The 25,238-nt window shown below is 50.3% G+C and overlaps 2 protein-coding genes across 3 annotated transcripts; one reads left to right on the forward strand and one right to left on the reverse strand.

Annotated features, from left to right (window-relative positions):
* Window positions 1-5,658: 5,658 nt before the first annotated feature.
* On the reverse strand, window positions 5,659-12,081 carry LOC112876427 (oxysterol-binding protein-related protein 2A-like). Of its 2 annotated transcripts, XM_025940535.1 has the most exons (10): window positions 11,554-12,081; window positions 9,897-10,250; window positions 9,399-9,486; window positions 8,451-8,872; window positions 7,589-7,744; window positions 7,221-7,388; window positions 6,806-6,946; window positions 6,499-6,735; window positions 6,291-6,404; window positions 5,659-6,104 (listed from the first exon to the last, which is right to left on the reverse strand). In XM_025940535.1, exons 1-10 carry the CDS (start codon window positions 11,890-11,892, stop codon window positions 5,907-5,909), a joined length of 2,217 nt encoding a protein of 738 aa, XP_025796320.1. In that variant the 5' UTR covers window positions 11,893-12,081; the 3' UTR covers window positions 5,659-5,906. The 2 variants fall into 2 exon arrangements, with proteins under 2 accessions (XP_025796320.1, XP_025796321.1); XM_025940536.1 differs by lacking the exons at window positions 9,897-10,250; window positions 11,554-12,081 and having other exon boundaries at window positions 5,664-6,104; window positions 9,405-9,475.
* A 7,898-nt stretch (window positions 12,082-19,979) lies between these two features.
* Window positions 19,980-21,299, forward strand: LOC112876185. Its single transcript, XM_025940239.1, has one exon. It carries the CDS (start codon window positions 20,158-20,160, stop codon window positions 21,049-21,051), a length of 894 nt encoding a protein of 297 aa, XP_025796024.1. The 5' UTR covers window positions 19,980-20,157; the 3' UTR covers window positions 21,052-21,299.
* Window positions 21,300-25,238: the final 3,939 nt, after the last annotated feature.

Raw genomic sequence — 25,238 nt, forward strand, 5'->3', positions numbered from 1 at the left:
TGAATGCATAAAAGGAAAATTCGTAAAGAAAATAAAGAAAAATGCTAAGAGGAGCACAGGTGTATTAGAGATAATTCACACAGATATCTGTGGTTCGTTCAATGTAAAGAGTGTGGATGGCTATGACTCGTTCATAACATTCACTGATGATTATTCCCGTTATGGATATATTTATCCAATTAAAGAAAGATCTGAGGCATTGGATAAATTTAAAATATTCAAGGCCGAAGTAGAAAATCAACACGATTTAAAGATTAAAATCGTAAGATCCGATCGTGGAGGGGAATACTACGGTCGACATACCCAATATGGCCAAGTTCCAGGACCTTTTGCAAAGTTCCTGATGGAGCAAGGCATAGTAGCCTAGTACTCAATGCCGGGCGAACTTCAGCAGAATGGAGTGGCTGAAAGACGCAATCGTACCCTGATGGACATGGTGCGAAGCATGATCAGCTACTCTACATTGCCAGTGAGTTTATGGATGAAGGCTCTGAAAACCGCCATTCATATTCTTAACAGAGTTCTAAGTAAATCGGTGCCGAAAACGCCGTATGAAATGTGGACAGGAAGAGTACCCTCACTGAATCACCTGCGGGTGTAGGGGAGTCCTGCTGAGGCAAAAGTATTTAACCCGACCATTGCAAAACTAGATTCCAAAACAGTATCTTGCCATTTCATTGGCTATCCAGAAAGGTCAAAGGGTTTTCGTTTCTACTACCCAGACAGATCCACAAAATTTGTAGAAACGAGACACGCAGTCTTTCTTGAAGATCAAATGATCCGGGGGAGCGGCACAGCTAGAAAGATTGATCTTGAGGAGAAGCGGGTGTATACACCAATCCCATGATTCAGGAATCTTTCTTCCCGCTGCCCGCTGTGTCTGCACCGCCAGTGCAAGTCATTGCGATGCCAACACCTGTAGTAGCTCGTTCTGTGGTAACGATGAATGAGGAAGTGGAACCTATTCATCAGGCTACTGACGAGCCCATTGCCACACAAGAAGGGGAGCAACAGCAGCCCCAAATAGATGAGGCACCGCAGGCTCAGACTCGTGGGAGACCTCAAAGAACAAGAAAGCCCGCTATTTCTAAAGACTATGAAGTCTATAATAGCGAAGAAATTCAAATGGAGAATGATCCCACTTTATTTGAAGAAGCCATGAGAAGTGAATACTCATCGAAATGGCTTGATGCCATGGAAGATGAAATAAAATCGATGAGTACCAATAAAGTGTGGGACTTAGAGAAAATTTCTAAAGGAGCCAAAACAGTAGGCTGCAAATGGGTTTACAAAACTAAATATGACTTCCAAGGGAATATAGATAAATTTAAAGTACGACTCGTGGCAAAAGGATACACACAAAGAGAAGGAATTGATTATAATGAGATCTTTTTTCCAGTCTCATATAAAGATTCTTTCAGAATTATAATGGCTCTTGTGGCTCATTATGATCTAGAATTACATCAGATGGATGTGAAGACAGCATTCCTGAACGGGGATTTAGATGAAACCGTCTACATAGCACAGCCGAAGGGTTTTGTCGTGGAAGGTAAAGAGAAATTGGGATGCCGTCTGAAGAAATCGATTTATGGGCTAAAGCAAGCTTCAAGACAGTGGTACTTGAAGTTCGATAAAACAATAAAAGAATTCGGGTTTAAAGAGAATGTTGAGGACAATTGCGTTTACGCAAAGTTCAAGAATGGGAAGTGTATCTTCCTAATCCTGTATGTGGATGACATCCTACTGGCAAGTAGTGATGTCAGTCTGCTACTAGAAACGAAAAAGTTTTTATCCTCGCATTTCGAGATGAAAGATTTTGGTGAAGCAAGATTCGTTTTAGGAATCAAGATTCATCGAGACAGAATGAAAGGGGTATTAGGACTGTCTCAAAAGACATATATAGAAAAGATCCTAAAGAAATTCAACATGCATAAATGCAGTGCCTCACCTGCACCTATAGTTAAGGGTGACGGATATGGGGAATTTCAATACCCCAAGACTCAATATGAAATCAATCAAATGAAAATGGTACCATATGCTTCTACTGTGGAAAGCTTACAGTATGCACAAGTGTGCACACGCGCTGATATAGCTTACGTTACCGGGTTGCTTGGCAGATTCCAGAGTAATTTAGGACCAGAACATTGGAAGTTAGTAAAGAAGGTTCTGCGCTATTTGCAAGGAACCAAAGGCCTCATGTTAACATACAGAAAAACAGAATCTCTGCGTATCGTAGGATACTCAGACTCCGATTATGCAGGAGATGATAGAAAATCCACGTCAGGATATGTGTTCACCCTTGCCGGGGGAGCAATATCGTGGAAAAGTTGCAAACAAACCGTCACTACATCGTCCACAATGTATGCCAAGTTTGTTGCATGTTATGAGGCTACAGGGCAGGTGAACTGGCTAAAGAAGTTCATACCCGGTCTGAGAATGGTTAATGATATATCTAAACCATTACAGTTGTACTGCGATGATGAGCCCGCAGTAATGTACGCACACAAAAACAAGACGAGTGGTGCTGCCAAACATATAGATATAAAGTATTATGTTGTGAAAGATAAAGTTCGAGATCAGATTATAAATTTCGAGCATATAAGCACAGTGAAAATGCTTGCGGATCCGCTAACGAAAGGCTTAGGGCTAAGGGATAGCCTGTGATCTTCGGACGACAAGGGCCCAAAAGGTTAAAGAATCCGTCTCTGAATGGAAGCGTAAATTGTAGCTGCTGAATCTATCGACAGATGAACGTGACGATAAGGCATGCTCTATACACAAATCTATGACGAAACGTGAAAAAGTAAAAGTAAAAGAAAAGTACAGGGTGAGATCAAGGGGGAGACTGTTAGTTTGATCTCCGGGATCATCGGGCCCGATGGGCCACCTCACCTCTGCGCCTTGATCGGGGGCGCCCCAGCTCGTCCCTAGCTGGTGGTCCCCCGTCGCGTCGCGCTATAAAGACAGGTGGGGGCCAACGGCACGAGACACGAGATTCACCGGCTGCCGCCACCCCACCAGCAGTAAAAACCTATCCGATCTAAGCAGAGCGCGGCAGCGGCGGGAAGCACTACCGCCGGCCATCGTCCACACCTCCGCCCTCGACCCCGAGCTTGTGGACGCGACCTGGACCTCGGCCACCGCGAGCACGAACGCCTTCGCCTCGACCACTGCGAGCTCCTGCACCGCATCACCAATGCGGGCACGACGTCGTCAGCTGCGACGCAAGGGCACGAAGGTATACTCAGTGCCCCTTCTCTCTCTCTCTCTGTCACTCGGTTAATGTTGGCAATGCACAACATCTTCTAATCTAGGGCCTGTTTAGTTTCCGTAGGTGTAAACGCAAAAAACTTTTTGCAAAGGAATCTTACTAATTTGATGTACTAAATGAAGTCTATTTACAAAACTTTTTGCACAGATGGGTTGTAAATCGCGAGACGAATCTAATGATGCTAATTAATCCATGATTAAGCAATAATTAGCGGATGGTTACTGTAGCATCACTGTTGCAAACTATGGATTAAGTAGGCTCATTAGATTCGTCTCGCGATTTACAGCCCATCCATACAAAAAATTTTGTAAATAGACTTCATTTAGTACTTTAAATTAGCAAAATTTCTTTAAAAATTTTGCGTTTACGGCTTTGTAGGGGTTGGGCCCTGTCTAGCGTTTACAGGCTAAACAGGGCCCTAATCATGAAGTTGCCGATCCTATGTGTTAACAGGGGACAGCCGGACAGGTGACAGGTCTTACGTTGAGATGCCCTGACGGAGATGTGAGCTACAGCATATCTAAATAAATAATAAAAGTTATTCTGTATATAGTTGGTATAGCTAATGGGTCTACGGCCAACGGAATATCTATGTACGATACCGATACGAGAGCGCGCATGGACATGACCGAGCACGTACAGTATGTCATGACGTTGCGTGCACATCCATGGTACTCCCGTCCACAAACATGGATTTTATAGGATGGACTTGCAAGGAATGGAAAACGTATCCATGCTCCTCAATCTAGCCTACTCGGCGGACCGTGGGTGTCGAGTGTCATCTAAGGCCGTCAGCTCTTAATTTGTGTGTGGAAAGAGAAACTCATCAAATTTGTGGGGGTTGGGTCTAGTGGTTACTCAAAAATCCTTGTCGACAAATTTCAAACACACAAAAAGTCTCTTATATTTGTGAACGGAGGAGTGACAGGTAAGATAGGATGGCGTTGATGGATGAATGTACAAGCCGGGTCCAATCGCATATCAGATCGATCGATGGCCTGGAACTTGCGAGTCCTACTCTTTGCTAAGCCGGTTGGGCCTATTGTGCAATCCACGTTCCTTCTCGAGCTGTTGGTGTTCGATTGGACGGGACAATGTGATAGCTTGCGCGTGCCAACCGACAAGTGGCACGGCTTGTTATACGACTTGTAGCCCCTATTCAAATACTATTTCAGTTGACATTCATTCGCAAGTGGAGTAGAACCTAAAAACTTCTGGCAACGGGCGGTGGTGGTCTAGTCTTGAACGATTGACAGAGTGAGCATGAGGGCGCGCGCGGGGCTCCTATATATCTTGTGGAAGATGATTAAGTAATCTACCTATAAATCCCACCAAAGCCCAGCTGACGGCCCATTCAATATTTTACTAAAAAATTCTTGAACCTCAACATTTGGAAACTGAAAAAATGTTGAACCAACATTTCAAAAATATTGAACCAACATTTTCATATATTTTCAACTTTTTTAAAAAAAAAAAAAGACGCCGGCCGCGCCTTCTTCTCCGGCTCCGGCGACCGGCGGCGGCGTGGGGGCTCGGGGCTGCACGCCACTCAGGGCCGCGGTGCACGGGTGCGACGGCAGCGTGGGGGGCGGGACAGCGCGCGCGGAGCGGTGGCCGCGTAGGTCCGCGGGACCCGAGCGTAACGGCGGCGTAGGCCGGCCGCGAGCTCGGAGGCGCGGGCGCGACAGCAGCGGCCGCGCAGGGCAGCGGGGCGCGACGGCAGGGTAGGCCGGGCGTGGTGCCCGGAGACGCGGGCGCGGCGGCGGCGGTGATGCACGGGGTTGAGGAAGGAGGCGGAGCCGGCAACAGGAGGTCAGGAGCTAGGGTTGAGGCAAAGTGACAGATGGGGATCCAACAGACGAGATTACTTGCAGGAATATCAAACAGCGGAAGTGGGGAAGAAAATATCTTCAGGAACATGTACAGGAATCCCGCGCACGCGCGAAGCTGGATCTCTAAATCCGATTATGGCCGGCCCAGAAGTCCAGCAGTGTAGTACGCCGCGAGACGTGGAGATCGGAGCCCACTAGGCCCAATGAAAACTACCGCGGCAGCCTACATATGGCCCACCGCAGATGGCCCACGATCAGAAAATGTATAACTTGGCTCTGCTGCTGGAAGTGGAACCAACTAGTCCTGGCTTGTTGATTCGTCATCACTGCTTTGCTTGCCTGCTACACGGATGAATTAGCCGAGCAAAAGCCCAAAGAAACAAACAAGGCATGTGTATAGACACGTTTGAGCTTAGCAGAGAATTTGAGTAAGTTCAGATCACAGTGCCGACTCCAACGGTGAGCCTTTCAAAACGCAAGCTTGGCAGCATCACCAAAGATATAGGCATCCACCAGAATAACAACATGAGCACCAAATACGCAAACGCGTCCTTGTGGAATACAAAGAACAAAAACGGTATCATTGAAAATTCTTTTAGCAGTAATGTTAGCAAGATTTCTCATAAGCATCCCAATGTCCACAAAAGTTTGGGTTATGCTTGAATGTCCTTGGGTTCAATATGACAATTGACAAGTAGAGCATGTTAGCTCAAACCTTTGCACAACAGAGACGAGAGAAGCCACTCAAACTCGCTTATGTACTAATGCGACGTCAGCACCTACTAAACAACATGCCCTAATCCCTATATACTTGAGCTAGCGTAGAGAGTGGATGGTTGCAGCTTTGGGCTGCTAGACAAGTTGCCAAATATGTCGCTGCAGCCATCCCATTTCCTCTGCTCCCTTGCCTCCCAGTAACCTCCAACGTAGCGGAATGATCCATCTTCGCTGCCCCTTTGGAACCATCTTGGTTTCCAGCCACTCTCCTGCATCTTCCTTGCCTGCAGACGAGGATATATACATGATCTCAGTTAGGGCAGAAAACCTCTGCATGTGAGATCTGATGGTGCAAGCAGTACACCAAAAATTCACAAGTGGAGCTGCCAGTGATCAAGATATAGCATTCATGAAAAATGTAGGACAATGAAAAAAGAAAGAGAGAAAGAATCAAGGGGTGCAAGTACAACCATCCGTTGCCTTGTCTCGAGACGCAGTTTTTCAGCATTGGCCTTCTCGTACTCCCCATTCTCCAGGTGTCGCTGGTCTGGTCGGAGCCTCGAATCTGTTGGTGGAAGCTTCTCCTTAAAGAGAGAAGAAGAAAAAAAGTGATTTAGCCTTTTAGGTTCAGAGCTAACAGAACTCAAATGATTGGTTATATGTATGTTCCATGTCTACCTTCAGCTCCGGTGTCAGCTCATTTAATGTTATTGCAAATGAGGACAGGTTGTACCGAGTAGGATTAGCTGAGGGCTTGTTTTTCTCCCACAGCAAAGTGGCACCAGTACTCTGGTGTGAACCATGGGATTTCACCTTAGAGGCATCATCACCGATGATACAATGCACATTTTCATCCCACTTCCCCGTCAGGGTTGCAACCTTGGTTCCATCAGCATCCTTGACAACTCCTTGAACCTTGCATAGAGCTAGATATATTAGTATGACCCATCAGTCTGATGCGTGATTGCTCTTTTTCTTTCTTTACCTGGCGAGGATTTCGATCAAGGAAAGACTGCTCTTTAAACGTCAGCTTGCATGAATATTGTCTATTTCCACTTATGTTCATTGTGCCATGGTGATGGCAATAGACTCGACCAAGGATAAGGTTATTAATTGTTGTTGTAACCTGACAATGAAAATAAAAACATTTTAAGCCTAATTAATTACATATCTTTCAGATCTCAGAGTGTACATGTGCAGAGGGGCAGTCGTTTTCCAGTAATAAAAGAATCGACATCCAGAGAGTGTTGAAATTAGTTGGATAGTGTACATAAAACCAGTGGAGGATAGACCGGAGAAACATTCCTTTCAAAAAAAAGACTGGAGGAACAAAGTTGGATAGTTTCAAATCATAAAAAGTAAATAGCATTGATTATTTGCCGTTGATGAGGAATTCGTACCTTGCTCCACTGGAAAGTTTCTCCATCATCAAACTCTAATGTTAACACACCATCTGGATCCAGTTGAATGGATTGTCCCCAGAATTTGCTCTTAAGATTGCTATCTCCCCAAAATTTCCAACCTTTCCCCTCACAGTGGCATGCCATGACCATAGGATGATGACTAACCTGGTGCCCAGAATAAAACAAGCACATTCAAATGTTTTCTCATACACAACGGAACTGTCAAAATACTCGTCTTAGAATCTAGATCCATGTAAGCAATGTTATCGTGATTCCTCTAATCCTCTTTCAGGATACTTCTATGTTCAATAGGGTTTCTTAAGTGAGCAAACGACAATTGAGTATACGCTGGGTACCAAACTAACCTTCTCAGAGAAGAAACGGATCCCCTTTTCAGGGTAATCAGCTTCGTAGGTTTCCCCCAGCAATGGATTGAAAGGTTTGCAGGGGCGAGAATCTGTGGAAGCATATCCAGAGACCGCAAAAGCAGCAACATAAAGAATTCTCATCAGACCATTCCCCTGAATGCAGAAGCACAATTATGATATTACTATCAAATGAATTAAATATAAATACAAAAGAAACACCACTAGTCTGAGAACCGACTGATAGCACGGTTGGTACAGTCTCCCGTCAAGGAGGCCACCTACCAGACTGAAACCCTTAGAGCTTGCAAAATGTAGGTACCTCCCTGAGAAGTGAGAACTGATTTCATAGAGTTTCCTGGCCATTTAGGATTTGGTGCTCCATTATTTAAGGCAAAGCTATCAGGATATAATTATCATCTCACCGTAGTTGAGTTCTTTCTAGAAACACCACTAATCAACATTCATGAAAATGATGCTGAATGAGATGAAATCCATTAGCCACTAAATTGACTCCAATGTCAAGTACTATGTTTTAAAGACTGAAAGTAAAATTTCCCAATTTAAAAATCTCTGTTCGATGCCCTTTTTTTTGAGAAGAATCTTTATCCGATGCCTATCATTTTGGCCCTTGCCTCTTTCTTGGCCTATTCCCTGCTATTGGGCCATTCCCCCAACAGTAATGCTTTTTCCCTTGAACACAAAGGCGAACCAAGTATCATTGTATTAAAGAAGAAGCCTAACAATAAATGTTTCAGCAGGTCTAAGTAGTTTAATTTAGGTATTTGGTTCAGATTTTCATTCAAAAGAAAAGAAAGTGTTTAGCTCAGAGGAAAGCATGAAGGTAGAGAAGCATACATACCCTTAAACCACATTCATATGCACGATCCAACAAATAAGAGTACTCCAACTCCTCAAAGCACTTCTGAAGAGAAGATAGAGGCTCATTAAAGTAAACAGGAAGGCAGACTCTTGTGAGATCCTTTCCAACATTGTCTTTGATCATTGACCAAAGGCTAACACCTTTCTCCTTTTCTACTGGTTCAGGCAACTTTGTGCGCCTTTTTGAATATGACAGATCTTCGTTGGCCTTGTCAGTAGTTAGTGACTCAATAGATCTATGATCTTCATTTCCATTGTTTAGGCATCTCCTTCTCATGTCAGGACTTGCAGCAAAGTCACTGAAACTTTGTCTTGTGTCGTAGAAATGGAATTCATCTCCATCTGATAGTTCACTAATCTCTTGTTTGCCAACATCATCTGAAGATTCTGTGTTGCTATATTCTGATGGGAAAACAAAAGTAGGGACGGTAAGCATATTTCAGAAAATGCAAAAGAAAGGAAAATATGCATCCAATACAGCCATAAATCCATAATAATGCACAGGCTCGGCCAATTTCTTGATATTCCAACCATTTGATATTCAGGGTAATACAAGTAAAGAAAAACGTAAGGTGCATAGCCCAGGAGTAGGTAATAATGCATCTAAGATATATCTTTACAGGTTGCATGACAGGAAACTATTAGTGATACTCAAATTTCACTTCACATGATCAAATGAAGCTAAGAAAGAAGCCATCTACTGAAACATCGCTCATAAAGAAAATGAGTCTAGCGTCAGTAATGCAAGAAAATTGTGCAATGAATTGCTTCACAGCTATATGGACCAATGGATATAAGCACACAAATGAAAGGCTTATCATGGCTAGGGAAAAAAGTTAAAGCACAGTTACAAAGTAAACTTTTTATTTGTGCGACCCTCAATTTTTCAAAGGAAATAAAAAGGAGCAACAAGAGGAACATCAAGTACCACTACATTTTCCAGAGCTGGAGCAGTCATGCTTGAACAACTCCAACTGTGGCTTCTCAGTGACAGTTGTATCTGTTGAATTAACTACCTGCACGAACAGCAGAAAGTTTCTAGTCAATGGATAACATCCCAACAATTTAGTGTTCGACTTCAACCACAGTCCAAATAACCGTTTCAGTAAACATGTGACTGTATGTTTTGCTTGTAAATTAGAATTGGTATGTCTATCTTCTTAAATACAAGAAATCTTGATCAAACCAAGGTTAGCACAAATGAAAGAGAATATGGTTGTAACTTGCTGAATATACAGAAATCAATCCATACAGTATGGTCACGTCCAGTACCCTATTGGAGAAACAAACAAAATCACTTGGAAATAAATTCTAAAGTAATATCAACACTAGTTTTTATGATGTGGAATAACCAATAAGATATTGTAACATGAATATAACTTTATAAGCTGCTTATTTTGCCTAATGAATTCCAAGAAAATGTTACCTCAACTTCGCGTGGAAGACTGCCAATAAAGCTTAAATACTCTTCACAACGCTGCTTCATCTGTGTTTGGTACTGCGAAAATTCTGAATTAACAATCTGCTCACAGTCTTTAATAATTGCCTCACCGACACCTTCAGCATGCAAGCGATTTCTGAGCTTTTCTGTGGAAAATGATGCATCATTCTGGTCACCCGATAAATCCCCATTAAAAGAATATTCACTTCTTGCAGTGACAAGCGCTTCAATCCAAGTCGCCCGATCCTTAGCACAACCAGTCCTCAGTTGAAGTGTTTTGGTTGGAGTAATTATATAGAACCGTTTATCATCTGATTTACTTTCACTAAATGATGATATCTACAAAAAAAAATAAAGAGAATGATTAAATCACCAACCATTCTATTCAGAAGCACTGAAGCAGCACAGTCACTGAAGCCTTGTGCTGTCATAAATGAAGTAGCCTAGTGTTAGTGGTGCAATTAAATTGTTACATGCATGGAAATTACTGGATGACACTGTGGTATGCATTCTTCTACCTAAAGATTTACAAACCCATTGTACATGACAGAATAGGAAGTGATCTAACTTCAGGGTTTGACGTAATCCAAATGGCCATACCGCCATGGTTACATTTGCAGTCATGCAGTTCACTTCAAATAATATCTGAAACCTCCAACAGCTGTGCCAACTCATCACTGCTTCATCCAGCTAAAGAACTAGATAGCCAAAAAGACAAACAGCCCATTGACTAGAGCAGAAGCTAGCAGGCGAGGGACCGTTCAGGAGACGGGAAAAAGATGAGCCTTCAAATGGCTACGGACAGAGTGAGACAGCGTGATCCGTACCACCTCACATTCCCACCAACCCACGGACGCCAAATACAACACAAACGGAGGCGCCACGCCATCAGGCCGTTTGTACAAGATCCAGCTGGAAACCCAGATTGCCCCCACCCGTAAACATCTCGCCGGCGGCCGGCCCCTTATCCCCCGAGCTGTGAGCACGGAGCACGGGAACGGGACAAGCTCGCCACTGTTGCAAGTCGATGGAAAGACTGTTGTTTCACACCGCGCAGTGGTACTACCCGACGAGCTGAGGCTGTAAAAGGCCAGCTCCAATCAAAACAAGGCATCGCTTTATCCGACAGGCGGTAGCCATTGCTTGTAACTTTCTATCATTCCTTTACTGCGACTCCACGATTGCGATGAGTGTGTGTTTGCAAGTGATCCCCGCCGCAGATCGTGACGACTGTACGGCACGAGGCGACATGGCCCGTGCTGAGAGTGCGACTTTACAGCTGGAGACTGGAGTTGCGCCTGTGCTCGTCTGTTGGACTGTTCCGATCGGACGTGACACGGAAGCCGAGTGAGGCATCGCGGCGGACCAGGTCGCCTAATTAGTCACCCAATTTTTAGTAGAGTTTTTCCCTACTCCTGTTCGTTTCGAGTATACTAGGATTTGCGCGATGAGATGCCTAGTGCTCCACTATTCAACGAATGAGTTTGCGCGATGTTTCCAAGTGTTTTGGGGGATGAATGAAGGCGCTGGAATGCGCAGTCGCTCTAAGCAATGGCAACGAGATCATGGCGAACGCGACTATGCGAGTGGGCGAAAATGGAGGAAACAGAGAACGAGAGGGAGGGAGCTCGACTGGCGTCACCTTGAGATGCACGAATCCGACGGGCCGCTCCGCCGCTCCCCCGGCGCCGCGCGCCACCCCGATCAGCCTGACGCCGCCCGCGGCCTCGGCGGCGGGGTGCGGCTCGGCCGCGACGCGGCGCCGGATCTTGGAGTAGGCGAGCACGCCCCCGCGGATCGCGAACCAGCGCGGGCGCCAGCCCTTGCCGATGTTGGTCCACTTGTACAGCACGCCCGCCACCGCCGGCGCCTCCCCCTCCGCCTCCGGCGGCGGGGAGCGGCCGCCGTCCGCGAGCCCCCCGCCCGAGCCCGGCCACTCCCCGGCGAGGCAGCAGAGCGGGTGCATCTCCCACGCCCGCATCGCCGCTCCGCCCCGATCTCTCCTCCCCCCGGGCGCTCGCTCTCTCTATCTCTCACGCGGCCTCCATTCGGGCCGGGATTACTCTATTCGGCCGGCGGATTCGGTCTGCGTTGGGTGGCGAGTGGAGCGAGGAGAGACGTGGACTCACGGTGGAGGCTCCGGGTGCGGCGTGCTGGGGCTTTATGCTCGCAGCCTTGCGCCCAACGCCTCCGCCTCCGTAGAACAGTTCGAAGCGGCTCACGCGAGGGCGACGGCGTCTTCGCGAGCAAGGCAGCGCCGGCGCGCGTCCTGCCTGCCCTGCGCTGCGCGCCCCTGCCTCTGCCTGCCTGGCCGGCCCGTGCGTTCCCGGCGCGGTGGCCCCGCCTGTCGGTGGATGCGTGCTGCGCAGGGTGGTTCCGCGGCCGGCCTGGTTGCGGGCGGTTGGCCGGTTGGGCCCCGCGTGGCAGTGGCCGTCCGTGCCGTGCGCGTTTGGGCTGGGTCAGGCTGGTTGGTCCGGTCAGTGGAACGGGCGGGCGGGTGGGCGAGTAATTTCGGACGGTGCAGTGCAGCTGGGCACGACCTCTGGGCTCTGGCTGGCTGTAGGCACGCTGGCGAGCGGGGCCTACCTGACAGTTGGCTCTCTGCCAGTGAAAAAAATACAGTTGGCATGGCTGGCTCTGCGACGCATTAGTGTCCACTGTTTCAAGGCCCATCTATTCCGAGTTCTAGAGAGAGGTAGTGAAAAAAAAAGTTGCTCCGACAGGATATGCCTGTGAAGAGGATACGTGCAACTCGCATGCATCGAAATGGACGGTACCATATAGAGGAAGAGAGGAGAGGAAAAGAAGCATCCCCTGGTCCACGGTCCTCCGGCTACCACTACTACGCTACGATAGAACAGCTCGGAACAGAGCATCGGCGTGACCACGGCCGCACGTCGCAGCCACCAACGACGAACGCGCGAATCTAGCGGCGGCCTAAACAAACTACTGGACGACGCCCGACTGACTCTCTCTCTCTCTCTCTCTCTCTCTCTCTCTCTCTCTCTCTCTCTCTCTCTCTCTCTCTCTCTCTCTCTCTCTCTCTCTCTGCCTGCCTGCACTGCACGCGTCCGCCCACCACAAGGCACAAACTCCACCCGGCCAAACAAACGTCTCCATCCCACGCGCACGCAGCAGTTGCCCCGCGGCCCGCCCGACCTGTGGCCGCGCGCCACGGCAAGACACCGCCCGTCCAAGGAAAAACGTGCTCGCAATGCAAGGCCGGCCATCCGCCGCCGTCGCGGCTCGCCAGGCCCCGGCGGTGGTGGGGCTGGCCGCTGGCTGGAGAATCTTAGCGAGCTCCCATGACGTGCGCTCGCGGTGGTTGCTGCCTCGCTTTACACGGGCAGCGGCGCCCCAACTCCCATGTGACCTGTGCTCCGCCGTCTTCGTCGCCGTTGCTTTGCCGCGTCGGTAGAGTTCCGTCGGTGTGAAGCTCCCGGCTGACCGGATCGGCGGCGGGCTAGCACGCAACCGAACCCATCGTGCACGCAGGCCGCCGTCAGAGCGACTCGTAAGTTTTTTGTACGAAAAGGTGAGGCAATCATAAAGGCTCTCCTGCGCACTTCGACGCCCGACAAGGTCGACAGCTCGCATCTATTTATTTTCCTTTGGTTTTTTTCAACGTTTCACGGTCTGATGTACAGTCGCTCGACCGACGAGACATAGGGGTCCGTTTCGTGGGCTGGTTAGGAACCACGGGTAGGGCCGGCCCCTTCTTTGTTGGAGCCTTTTTGTTTTGCTTTGCGATCAGACTTGGGCCTTGTAGAATATGCGATCATCCACGGCTGTCGTTTTCTGGGCCGGAATTTTGGCCTGCTGGGCTCGGGGAGCGGCGTGGTGGGTAAATCCGGTGACAAAATCGGACAGCCCCCGTCGAACGAAACAAATCTGAGGACGAGGAGTCGAAAGCCGGGCCTGGGCTATCTGCCTATCTCCCGGTTCTCCGACGGCCGGTAGAAGATGCAGCCAGTGAGCAGAGCAAGCGCATGTCATGTCCTGTTCGTTCGTTCTGTCACATTCCGAGGAGAACTTTATTGTGCGAAGCGCGGCACCGGCTCGCTGAGCAGCGTCGTTAGAAATTAAGGGCGTGTTCGTTTCCTCCTATCTAAATTTTAGACCCATCACATCAAAGAGAATCTTGCTATTTAGAAGTACTAAATAAAATCTGTTTATAAAACTTTTTGCACAGCTAGATGCTAATTCGCGAGACAAATTTAATGAGCCTAATTAATCCATAATTTACCACAGTGATGCTACAGTAATTGTTCGCTAATCATGGACTAATATACCTCATTAGATTCGTCTCGCGAATTAGCACTAGGGTTCTGCAATTAGTTTTGTAATTAGACTTTATTTAATACTTCTAAATGATAAGATTCTCTTTGATGTGACCCCTCTAAAATTTAGATACCCGGAAACGAACGCCCCTAAGTTCAGATCGATCGGCACCTCACCGCTGCAGACCAGTGGTTATCTGAGCCTGACAGTACTCGTCTTTGGATTAGTAGCCAGTGATGAATTCAGATCCAGACCAGTAGTCCGTGCGGCAGCCTGATAAGACGAGAGAGAGGCGAGCCCTGGGCCTACTTGGGTCGCAAAAAGGTAGTAGTAACGCACGTACGGCGCACCGCGATTGGGTGCCGAACGATCCTGCCTCCGTGCGTACATCCTCTACTCCTCTCCGTAAAATTCGAGGCAAAGATCCGGTTTACACTCTTAAATCATCATAAAAATTCGATTTTCAGCATTTAATAATAAAATCAAATAATATAAACCTTCTGACTATCAAAACCAGATGAATTTAGTCCTTTGGATGGTTCCGAACATGGTTTTCCATTTTATAAAAATTAAAAATATTTAGATTTGAACTAAAAAATCATAAGTAATTCATTTTAAATCAAAAAATAAAAAATGGATATCAAAAATTTTCTAAAAATATAACCTATTTATTGGCGCTATACTTGTCAGTTAATCGGATTCAATATTTTTATATTCATAGTATTTGGTTGTTTATAGTTATACCTATTATTTTTGAATAAACCAGAGCCAAATAGAGTTGTAATAGATAAGTTACATTTTTAGAAAAAAAGTTGGTACTAGTTTTATATTTTTATGATTTAAAATAAATTAATTTTAATTTTTTAGATCTAATAAAAATTTTTACTTTTTAGAAAAATATAAAATTACCGTCGAAACCAACTCTAAGGGTCTTGTCCGATTTCGATAGTTGGATGGTCTATGTTATTAGATTTTGTAGTTGAAGATTACAAATCGGATTTCTATAATATATCGAAGGTGTAAACCGAACTTTTCGCAAAATACACGCTACTTCGTCTCACCGGACGGAGCCAGCCGTACCAGGATTAACAGCGTGCAGGCATGTTTATGTTGGCTTCCTTTTGGCCGATGCGGCGGGCACCTTTCTTTTACGAGCTCTGGGCCAGCGAGAACAAACACTCCCCACAAAAAGTTGGCTCCCACGGACTCCGAGGCAGAGGCAGGTCCATTCGTACGCGTGCCGGCGGGAGGAGTCCCCCTCTCCCGGTGTCCCATTCTCGCCCCCGCCCACGGCGGCCGTCGTCGTCCTGGCCTCCTCGGAAGTCGCTGCGCCTGCGCTGCCCAACCCAAAATCCGTATCTATCCATGTTCCATTCCGTTGCTCCGGTGGCCGGTGCAGTGGTGCGCCTGCGCTCTGCAGTCTCCGATGAGACACTTCGCGGCACGAAATTCCACGGCCGTCTTTACCTGCAGTGGCATGGCACGAGTACTGCGTGCGTGCGTGCTACTCCGACGATCTCGTGCATTCTCTTCTCCCCCTCCCCGGCTGTCCCTTGGCTCTACCTCCTCATCGTCTCTTGTTCGTTGTGGGCTTGTGGCGCTGCTTTTGTTGCCATCTCTCTATCAACCTCCCTCCCCACAAAACTTTACCGAGTATTTTACCGCCCTTTGAATATTCCCATCCCATCTGCTGCCCTCTAGCCTTTGTTCGCTCCCCCTGCCAAAAATGCAAAAGTTGGTGCCTTTCCCGTTGGCCTTTTGCGACCTGGGCCGGGCTTGCTGGCTGCTGCTGCCGTTGTACGACTGCACTCTGGGAGCACAGCACTACCGGTAGTGGAGACCGACGATGGAGCTGCCAGTGCCAGCTTTCCCCTCCTCGTTTCACCGCCCAAAATAATCTACTACCGTAGAAGCAACCAGGGACGGAAGACCATAGGCCGGAGCCTCCCGTTCACCGGCGACGACGGACGGCTGCGTCTTGTCCTCCATTCACCTAACCTGACATTGATCGAATCGATGGGTAATAGCCGTTAAACCTGTGCGTACCCTAACGTTTTGCTCCAAGCAACTACGTACTTGGCCACTATCTGCTCTGTCTGCGTTTCGTGGTTGTGCAATTGTGCCTGCAGCCGAAAGTAAAGCGGCTTCCTTGCGGATCACAGCAGGAGCACCCAAGCACCCAACCACCAGAAAAGACTTGGAAGCACAGTGACTGAGTGGCAAGTAGCGCTCTCCATTACTCTTGAATACTCTACGCATGGGAGCCGATCGATCGAACAGTGTGCTACTGCAGCCGGTTTAATCTCTTGGGTGCCAAGCAAAAGCAAAGGCATGCACCAGGTAGCTTGTGATATCAAGTGTCGCGTAGAACGGCTAAGCTAAACAATGGCTGGCACCGGCCTGTGACTACGGAGTTGGTTGTTGTCGGGTGCAACTGCGGCGTGCTCACTGCTCTGCTATAACACTTCATGCACACACATGTATGTGCGCTCTTCTGCCAACCAACACGGCAACTCACTGAATAACCACACTTCCCAGCTTGGTAACTCGGGTTAGGTGGCCGGCGCACTGGTCGCTGCCCTTGCCCATCAGCCAGTTGCCATACCAGGAAACAAAACTCCAGACTGCATTAGCACAATTTAACCTGTGAATTTTTTTTAAAAAAGCACTCCATTATTAATCAGTTAATCAGTTACTACTAAAGGAGTACTAGTTTGCATGCGCTGACTAGACAACACGGCCTGATACGTCCCGGCCCAGAATTGATCGCGTTAGGTGCGCGCTCCTAGCTCGGCTCGCTAGCCGCTAGTCGGATCGAGCGTCCCTTTCCGCTGGAGCTCTCAGGCATTGGCGTCAATGGCGGAAAGCGTCAGGCGCGTCAGCAACAACGATGGAGACACTGATGGGGGAGGGGTGGTCGTTTGAAATGCGCGCTGCGTAGGACGCAGGCAGCTCGACCTTCATGCCGCAATCATTCGTCGAGATCTTACGGACGGACGGGGATGGAACGAGGCATGGATTCGGGAATGATCGGCCGGCTCCCTCGGCGCGCGCGCAGCTCGCCGATCGGAGGTCATCATGGCCCGGCGGTCAGATTTCACGGCGCTCGGAGCTAGTAGACCACCTCTGGCAGAGTACGCAAGCTCCGGTTGATAAATTCCTTTGGATCTACTAATCGTAATTAGCTCGGTAATACCCAATAAGATAACAATGTTGGCGTTGGCTTATCTAGATAGAAACAGAGAGAGAGAGGGATAGAAAAGGGTCCGCACCACCGGTTGAAGCCCCAGCTTCAACGTTGTTGACCATGGTCTTGCGGTAGCCGATCGGAGCTGTGGACGAGGGCGCACGAGCGGCGGTGAGGTCTAGCAGTGTCGGCGGTGATGATGCAGGGGAGCCGGCGTGGATGCAGAGGCGGCGGTGGTGCTTCCCGTCGCTTCAGCGTCCACCCTTTAGGATCGGATCTTTAGGGTTTTAGGTGGGTTCACAGGCAAAGCGGCGAACTTCGTCTTCCGTGCCCCGGCCCCCACCCTTCCTTTTATTGTGGCGCTGCGCGACGGGGGCCCACCCGCCATTGGATTGGCGGTGCACCCCCGATCGGGGCGCGTAACCAATTTCGGATCGGTCGTTGGACCGATCCGAATTGAGATCAAACTAACACCGGTGACAGATTGCGATGCGCCCCGGAATGGCGAATGATGGCTCGCCGGCCGGCCGGCAGGTCGTGGAAAGCATTGAGAAGACGGCGCTCCGATCGACCGGCTCCTCAAAGGCCGTGAAAGCAGCAGCATGCGTTTTGCCATCGGCATGTTGATCTCATCAACCATACTTGGCTTCTCCCTGCACGTTTCTCATCAGGCTCACGGTCAACTAACTGTATCATGCTCGAGCTCGACCATCGGGAAACGTAAGCATGATCACGCAACGAAATCTGCTGGACCGATTTTTTTTCCTTAAAAAAAACATAAGCAGATGAGGCGATCGCTCAGCTAATCCGATCCGAGGCGACCCCACTAAAAAAAAAACCCCGATCCGAGGCCGTATTTGCGTGTTGCGGTGGCGGTGGCACGGTGTAGCGTGCTGCCGCGCGCACCTGCGTTAGGCTGTCGCCGGTCGGTTCAGAGATTCCGGGCTCTTGTCTCTTGTGCAAGGGAAGTCTGTCACGCGCAACAATTCCTTTTTTTTCCCCCTTTCCTGATGATCGAAGTATCGAACACGTTTACTACACATGCATGCAGCTATGCAAGCTACATTTTGTCAACCAGGCGAGAACCAATAATTAATCTTTTCACTAAAATCCGATCAGGGTCCCTCCCTGATGTGGTTGGAGGCTTGGAGGAGCTGGCCAATAGAAAAACGAGCTGGTGGAGAGGGACCCGATCCGTGTGAACTGACGATATCCTACTGATCGCGTACGTACGGGGTTAACAAAATACAGCGAGATTATACTAGCAACTGGCCAGCAATCTGGTCGGATGCTGCCGTCCGGACCGGCCGAGCTCGAATGTTCCCGGAACGAAACGACGGTTTCGCGGGATTATTTTTGGAGCTGGTCAGCGTCCACACGTGCCAACCGTCGAATCATCCTCGCGCCTCGTTGCCCGCTGCTGTAGCCGCTGACATTCTGCCGCGAGCCATGCCTAAAATGTGCCTGTTCCTCTCATCCGGCCGCTGACTGTAAGCCACATGCAGAAGTGCACGAGAATAATTGATGACAGAGGCCAAGTTTCCTTTTCCCCCCCAGGAAATACACAAAATCGGGCTACGTACGTGAATACATGATCGTACAAAGTGCTACTACCAAATTTTAGGCATCGTTGTGGATGGGACTGTACTCCAGTGACTACATGGGGTACAGTAAGCCGGGGACTCATCATCAGTTGCCCTCACCAGCACAAAATGCTGAATGCGCAATTTATGTAGGGAAAAAGCGGGAACAGTGGACAATAAAAAGGTGCCATTTTGAATACGGTAACTGACGTCCATAAATTTTTTTCTGGTGGTTAATTGCACTCCGCCCCACTGCTGTTTGAATCCAAAGTTCTTCTCCCCCCTTGGCTCCTGTATCCCTTTCACCCATTTTCAGTCAGCTGCAAGAGCTAAAAATAGGGTCCACTAGCAACCGAAAGATATCCTGAAAATCGCAAAAGAGGCGTTTCTTTTGTAGTAGTAGACGCCTTGAAATCAGACAAGCAACCAAATTCACCGACGCGTGCCGCACGAAGCTGCACCAACAATTTGCAGGAAAAGGAAGGCGCCCACTGAATTCTGAACGTCTGAACCACCACCACAGCTCCGGAAAAGAAAAGGGGGGAGAGAGAGAGAGAGAGAGAGAGAGAGAGAGAGAGAGAGAGAGAGAGAGAGAGAGAGAGAGAGAGAGAGAGAGAGAGAGAGAGAGAGAGAGAGAGAGAGAGCGCCTAAAAAAGAGACAAAAATCAGCAGCGAAAGTGGTGGGGGGCGGTGGTGTTCTCGGAGGCAGCAGACGGGTAGCAGGGATCCAAATCCAAATGATCATCCCCACCCTGACCTGAACGTGTCCACTCGAAATGGGCCCGATCGCCCATTCCCCATCCCCCCTACAAATCATGAGCCCAAATGGAACCAAATTTCAAAAGGAACAACCAAATCACATCCAAATTCCAAATCCAGCACGAACCTGCGGTGTAAAACTAAAGCTACTCCTGTCACATCTGACTAGAGTCGCTGACTAGGTGGACCATCGAGGATGTCCCCACCTGTCAGTGGAGGGCAATAGAAGGGAGGCAGACTAGCGAGCTGGTGCAACAAGTGCAGTGTAATAATGTCAGTGACGCGGCGCCCCACAGGCAGAGGGGTGTGCATAAATTTGCTGCCATAATAACACCCGGAGACGAGCCAGCCGTCCGCGGCCACCACCACCAGTCCACCACCCACCCAAGCCAACCACAGGAGCTGGTCTCAGCTGGAGCTGCTGCGGCGACGGACAATGGCGACGGCGTGGGTGCGCTCGCTCAGCTGCAGGTCCTCCTACGCCGTCACCGACGCCGCCGTCGCGCCCTCCCCGGCCAAGAAGCCGCCGCCGCTCCCCTTCTCGTGCGCCACCGCGGCGGCGGCGGACGTGATGGACGCCGTGGCGTACGCGCAGCAGGCCAGGAGGAAGAAGATTGGGAGGGAGAGGGACAGGCGGCGGGAACCGCGGGAGCCGCGCCCACGGCCCAAGAAGAAGCCGAAGCCGATGGCGAAGGAGGTGGCGGGGGCGCTGTTCATGCCGTCGCCGGCGCCCGGGCCGCCCGTGACCTCGGCGTTCCTGACGATGGCGGAGCTGCCGGAGGGCCACTCGTCGCGGCGGGTCGTGGAGCTCATCTTCGCGTCCGGGTGGGGCGGCGCGTCGGGGGCGCCGGAGCCATCGGTGGAGGCGCTGTTCCGCGTCCACAGCGCGTCGCGCGCGGTGGCGCGGTTCGAGGAGGCGCGGGCCGCCGCGCGCGCGCATGGCGCCGCGGCGCGGTGCGGCGCCGACGGCAACGAGATGATGCGGTTCCAGTGCCGCGCGCCCTCTGACGCGCCCGGCGGGGTGTTCGGCGCGGGCGTCGCCACCTGCCGCCTTGGCGCGTCCGCCTCCGCCGTGCGCACGTTCGCCTGCAGCGGCGCCGCGCACGCCAGCATCGCCGGCGCCTGCGGCGGCGCTGCCACCGGCCGCAGGGCGATGCTGGTGTGCCGCGTAATCGCCGGCCGCGTCCGCCCCGCCAACGACCCGTCCCCGCGCCACGCCCACGCCTACGGCGCCGCCGGCTACGACTCCGTCGACATGGGCAACGGCGAGCTGGTGGTCCTGGACAGCCGCGCCGTGCTCCCCTGCTTCCTCATCATCTACAAGGTCTAGCCGCCGACCCCGGGCTAGAGCACTAACCAGCCACCGTGACCGCTAACCCCCTCGTTGATCACCGCGCTAATTCGCTAGGCTTCTCTCTCTCATCGTTCTTTACTCTGCTTTTCCGGAGTGCCAGGTGTGGTAGCAACAGGAATGGTGCCCTGTGTGTAAAAATCAGTACAAAAACCACTGCTTTTTTGGGTTTGAATCTCGAAATGGTATAGAAACATATTGCTTTCGGCTGTCCATTCAAACAGGAACAGCTCCTCTCCTCCCTCTCCTGCATGGCTGCATCCCTTCGCTCTGCAAGCAATGTACCTTCTCCTTCTTTGCCTCTGCTCGACTGCAAAGTGCAGAGGACACCAGGAAGCCCCCAAAGCACAGCCAGCCAGATCACCGTGCGCGTCCTCCCCGTGCACGGTGCCGGTCGCCCGGGCGGCTCCCCGTGACAGCGGAGCGAGGAGGTTCACGGTCTCGCCCCCCCCCCCCCCCCCCCCCCCCCCCCCCGCGTCTCTTTTTCTTTTTTTCCAGCGCAGAGATTTGTCGCTGCAGGTTTGAAGTGTTTTTGGCGCCGCGCTCGTGTTATCTTCTTCCTCTCGCCGTCGCCACTCGTTTGTTTCCGTTCGCCGATCCATGGCCGCGAGCCAACGATCATAATCTAGCGACGGGAAGAGGTTTCCGTGACATTGGCGATTTGGCAGGTTGGGAGTAAACGGGCGTTGGCAGCATCTTGAGAAAGGCAGCCGGAGGAGACAGCTTGTTGCCGGGCTCGTGTTGTATGCTACCAGCTTCTTTCTTGCTTGGACCCTTTGTCATGGTGCTGTCCTTCTACCTCCCACTGCCCAGTCCCCATGCCTTGCTTGCTAGTGGCTCCCTGGCGATCTCTCTTTCTCTTGTCCTTGCTGCCCTTTTCCTTTACCTTTCTTCAGAGGGGAAAGAAATCACAGGACGTTGCTCTCTGCACTTTCATGTTCTTCATGGGTTCGCTTTTGCTAGCTGCTGCTTGTTGTTTCCAGTGGCGTTTTCCATTGAATACGGCGATGTGTTTCGTTTCGTTTGGTGGCAACTGCAATGCCAGGCGTCCGGGGATGTTAATGGGGAGTAAATGCGAGGTAGAACCCGGTGACATTTTCAGGTTAAGCAGCGACGATGGGCATCGATCTCCTGCTTGCTTGGTTCCAAAGCCTCCATCTACTCGAGCGACAACGCATGCTGCAGTGCATTTTTTCCTGTTCGGTTTGAATGTCCGACGACCATCTGGATTACCCTTTTGAGAGATGTGACATCGTTAATCAAAGCCTGCAATAACCAGGGTTTAGTACCTTCCATCAAATTTGGCCACCCTTTGGTTTAATTTGATTCGATTGTTAAGATACCACACAATCTGACCATCCATGTGTCTACATGCCAAATTTGTTTCATATGCTTCATTTGGGTCGGGACACACCCTGTATGATTTGCATCCCCATGTACACTGATCATAGACTTGCACAGAGTCAGCCTCTCGTGTTCAGAAACGGCGCTCGCATGGACGCTGAGTCTCAGGTCTCAGCTCCGAGGCTTGAACATGTTTTTTTGCACGCACGCACGCATGGTACGAGATGCTTATCCAGAAAGGCAAAACTGGATCCGACATGCCGATCAGAAGTTGACAGCTTTGAACAGTGCTGTACAAATTTGAGACCATTCGTTCCTATTCCTGAAACAGTTTTTCTATTCCATTTTTTCCCCAATCAGAAACCTGCATCTCCTAGGCTAGCTGCCTGTCGTCGCTTGCCCTCATCATCCCTCCATCATGACCCGTCAGCAAATTGGCCGCGTAACTACTTGCGTTACCTGTTCCAAAAACAACTGCGTAGATCTGCCTGGTGGCTGGCTGACATACGGGCCCCACCCGGATGCCGCCGTAAGATCTTCGCTCCCTGCCTCTTGGATCTCGGTGTACCGGTGGTCAGGAAGGCCGGGCTATGGGCATGTTACCATGTCTCTTCTGAAGGCACCTGACCAGACAGCGGGGGCGAGGCCGTGACTGTGCAATGGTCCAACGGACCACCGCCCCTGTAAGCACCGATCATTGGGTAGGCGCCGCATCGTTAGCGCAGTGACAAGGTGACATCTCTCCCGTGTTGTTTCCTTTCTCAGGTAGTAGTCAGGTTTCTGTGAGCATGGTTCCGGGAATCACTGCGCCGTTTTTTATCCTGATCGCCACATCTACCACTGAGAATCCTGGGCGCATCGGAACGTCACGTTCCGAGACTTGTTCTGACCTCTGAATTCTGCAGCGGCATTTCCCGAGAGCTGTGGGCTCCTCTTTGGGAAGGAGCTGAGTGCTCTCTGACGACAGGAGATTCACTGACAGTCGCAATATCCTATACTTACTGACTGACTGACTGAATGAACGATCAAGGTAGATTTCTCTCTCTTTGACAGTAGCAGCAGTGTGACGAAATCCATCCGTCCGTCCATCTACGATCTATCCGAGCAAAGCAACTGAGCGACGCCAGTCATTTACTCCGCCGATCTGCTTGTCCTGAGCCCGCCACCCCGGCCGGGAACACCGCAACATGCGATGCACACCGCCGTGCCTGCACTGCATCCTCCGGCTGTGCTTAAGTCCTAACTGAATAATCAACCGTCAGTGCAGGCTAACCACAATAGACTTGACCTCCCTCCAGGAGATGCAGACGTACTCCAGGCTCCTGAATGGTTCGCTGTGCCCTCGTGGGGTCAAACAGCGACGCTGAACCAAACAATTGACTGATGCGGAGTTGAGACGCATCCAGAGCACCCAGGGCCGGCCAGGGCTCCGGCTCCCTCCCTCTCTGGGCCCCGGGCCCGGGCCAGTTATTCCGGCGCAGGTGCCGGCCGCAGTGATGATCACCACCGGGCAACCGTATACCTGCACAGCAGCGCGGGGTATAACTTGCCTGCGCTTCAGTTCAGTACGCCACAGTGCCGCGTCTCTGAAATCTGAATGATAAATTCGTGTTGGTCTTGTCAAGCTCCCCTCCCTCCCTTGACCGGTGGCAGTACGAGCTGAGCTCTCTCCTCTCTGAACCCTCCGACACTGGGCAGCAACCCACGACGCATGTCATGTCCCTCCGGCGACGGCAGCTGGACTTTGCCACCGACCAATGGCCTTCCCTTTTTACTGCAGGGGAATGGATCGGATGATGGCCGGCGCGAGGATCGTGGAGCAGATTAGTACGGGGCGTCCGTCGCCTGGGGTCTTTGTTTAGATGCCCTTCAAAATTCCAACTTTTTACGCTCTCTCTCCATCACATCAATTTTAGAACAAATGCATGGAGCAGTAATGTATGTAAAAAAAATAACTAATTGCACAATTTAATTATACATCACGAGACGAATCTTTTAAACCTAGTTAGTCCATGATTAGATAAAATTTATCAAATACAAACGAAAGTGCTACAGGAGCACTGTTGCAAGTTGCTTGCAATCTAAACAGACCCTGGATCGTGGAGGAGCAGAAGTCCACTACAGCTGCTGCTCAGCTCGGGTCATGATGCGCGGCGAGATCGTAGGTCTTCGCCCAGAGTCCCCGGATGTCGCCCATTTGCAAGTAGGGCACCGAGCGAGACTCATGCGCCGCCGACCAGCAGAACGCTCACAAATAAAAGGGGAGAATCTACTCATACTTGAGCAGTCGAGCGTTTCAGCAGCTTGGGTCATGGTGGTCGCCTGGCTTCCACTCGCCATGTTGCCTGCCTGCCCTACGCCCCTACCTCGCCATGACTGCTGTGACTGGACTCGAGAGTTCATGGCGTTAAGTAACTGGACGCGCCATAAATTTTACTCTGCGCAAATCAAGTAGATCAGATACGCTAGGTACTCCGTCCGGTGGAGCTGAGCTCGCCGTCGATCTGATCGAAGTCTCGTGGGTTGTGACACCGGGCATTATGATCCTGCCTGTACTTCCACATGGCCCCTTGCTCATCAACGGCGACGTCTCAAGATCAGGCGACCTGGACAAGGAATCAAGGCGCTATTTTCTGGTGAAAATTTGCGCATGGCCATTGCTAATGGCTTGATGCTTTGCAAAGGACAGCGAATCCGACCGGGACCATTAGACCGGACGGCTCCATTATGGTTGCAAGTTTAAGTTGTACTAACAGACAGCGTTTCCTTCTTTCACAGGGCAGGGCAACACAGTAAACCAAGAGTCCGTAGGCACACAGAGA

This window comes from Panicum hallii, chromosome 9 (genome assembly GCF_002211085.1).
Source record: "Panicum hallii strain FIL2 chromosome 9, PHallii_v3.1, whole genome shotgun sequence".
In the NCBI taxonomy this organism is placed as follows: Eukaryota; Viridiplantae; Streptophyta; class Magnoliopsida; order Poales; family Poaceae; genus Panicum; species Panicum hallii.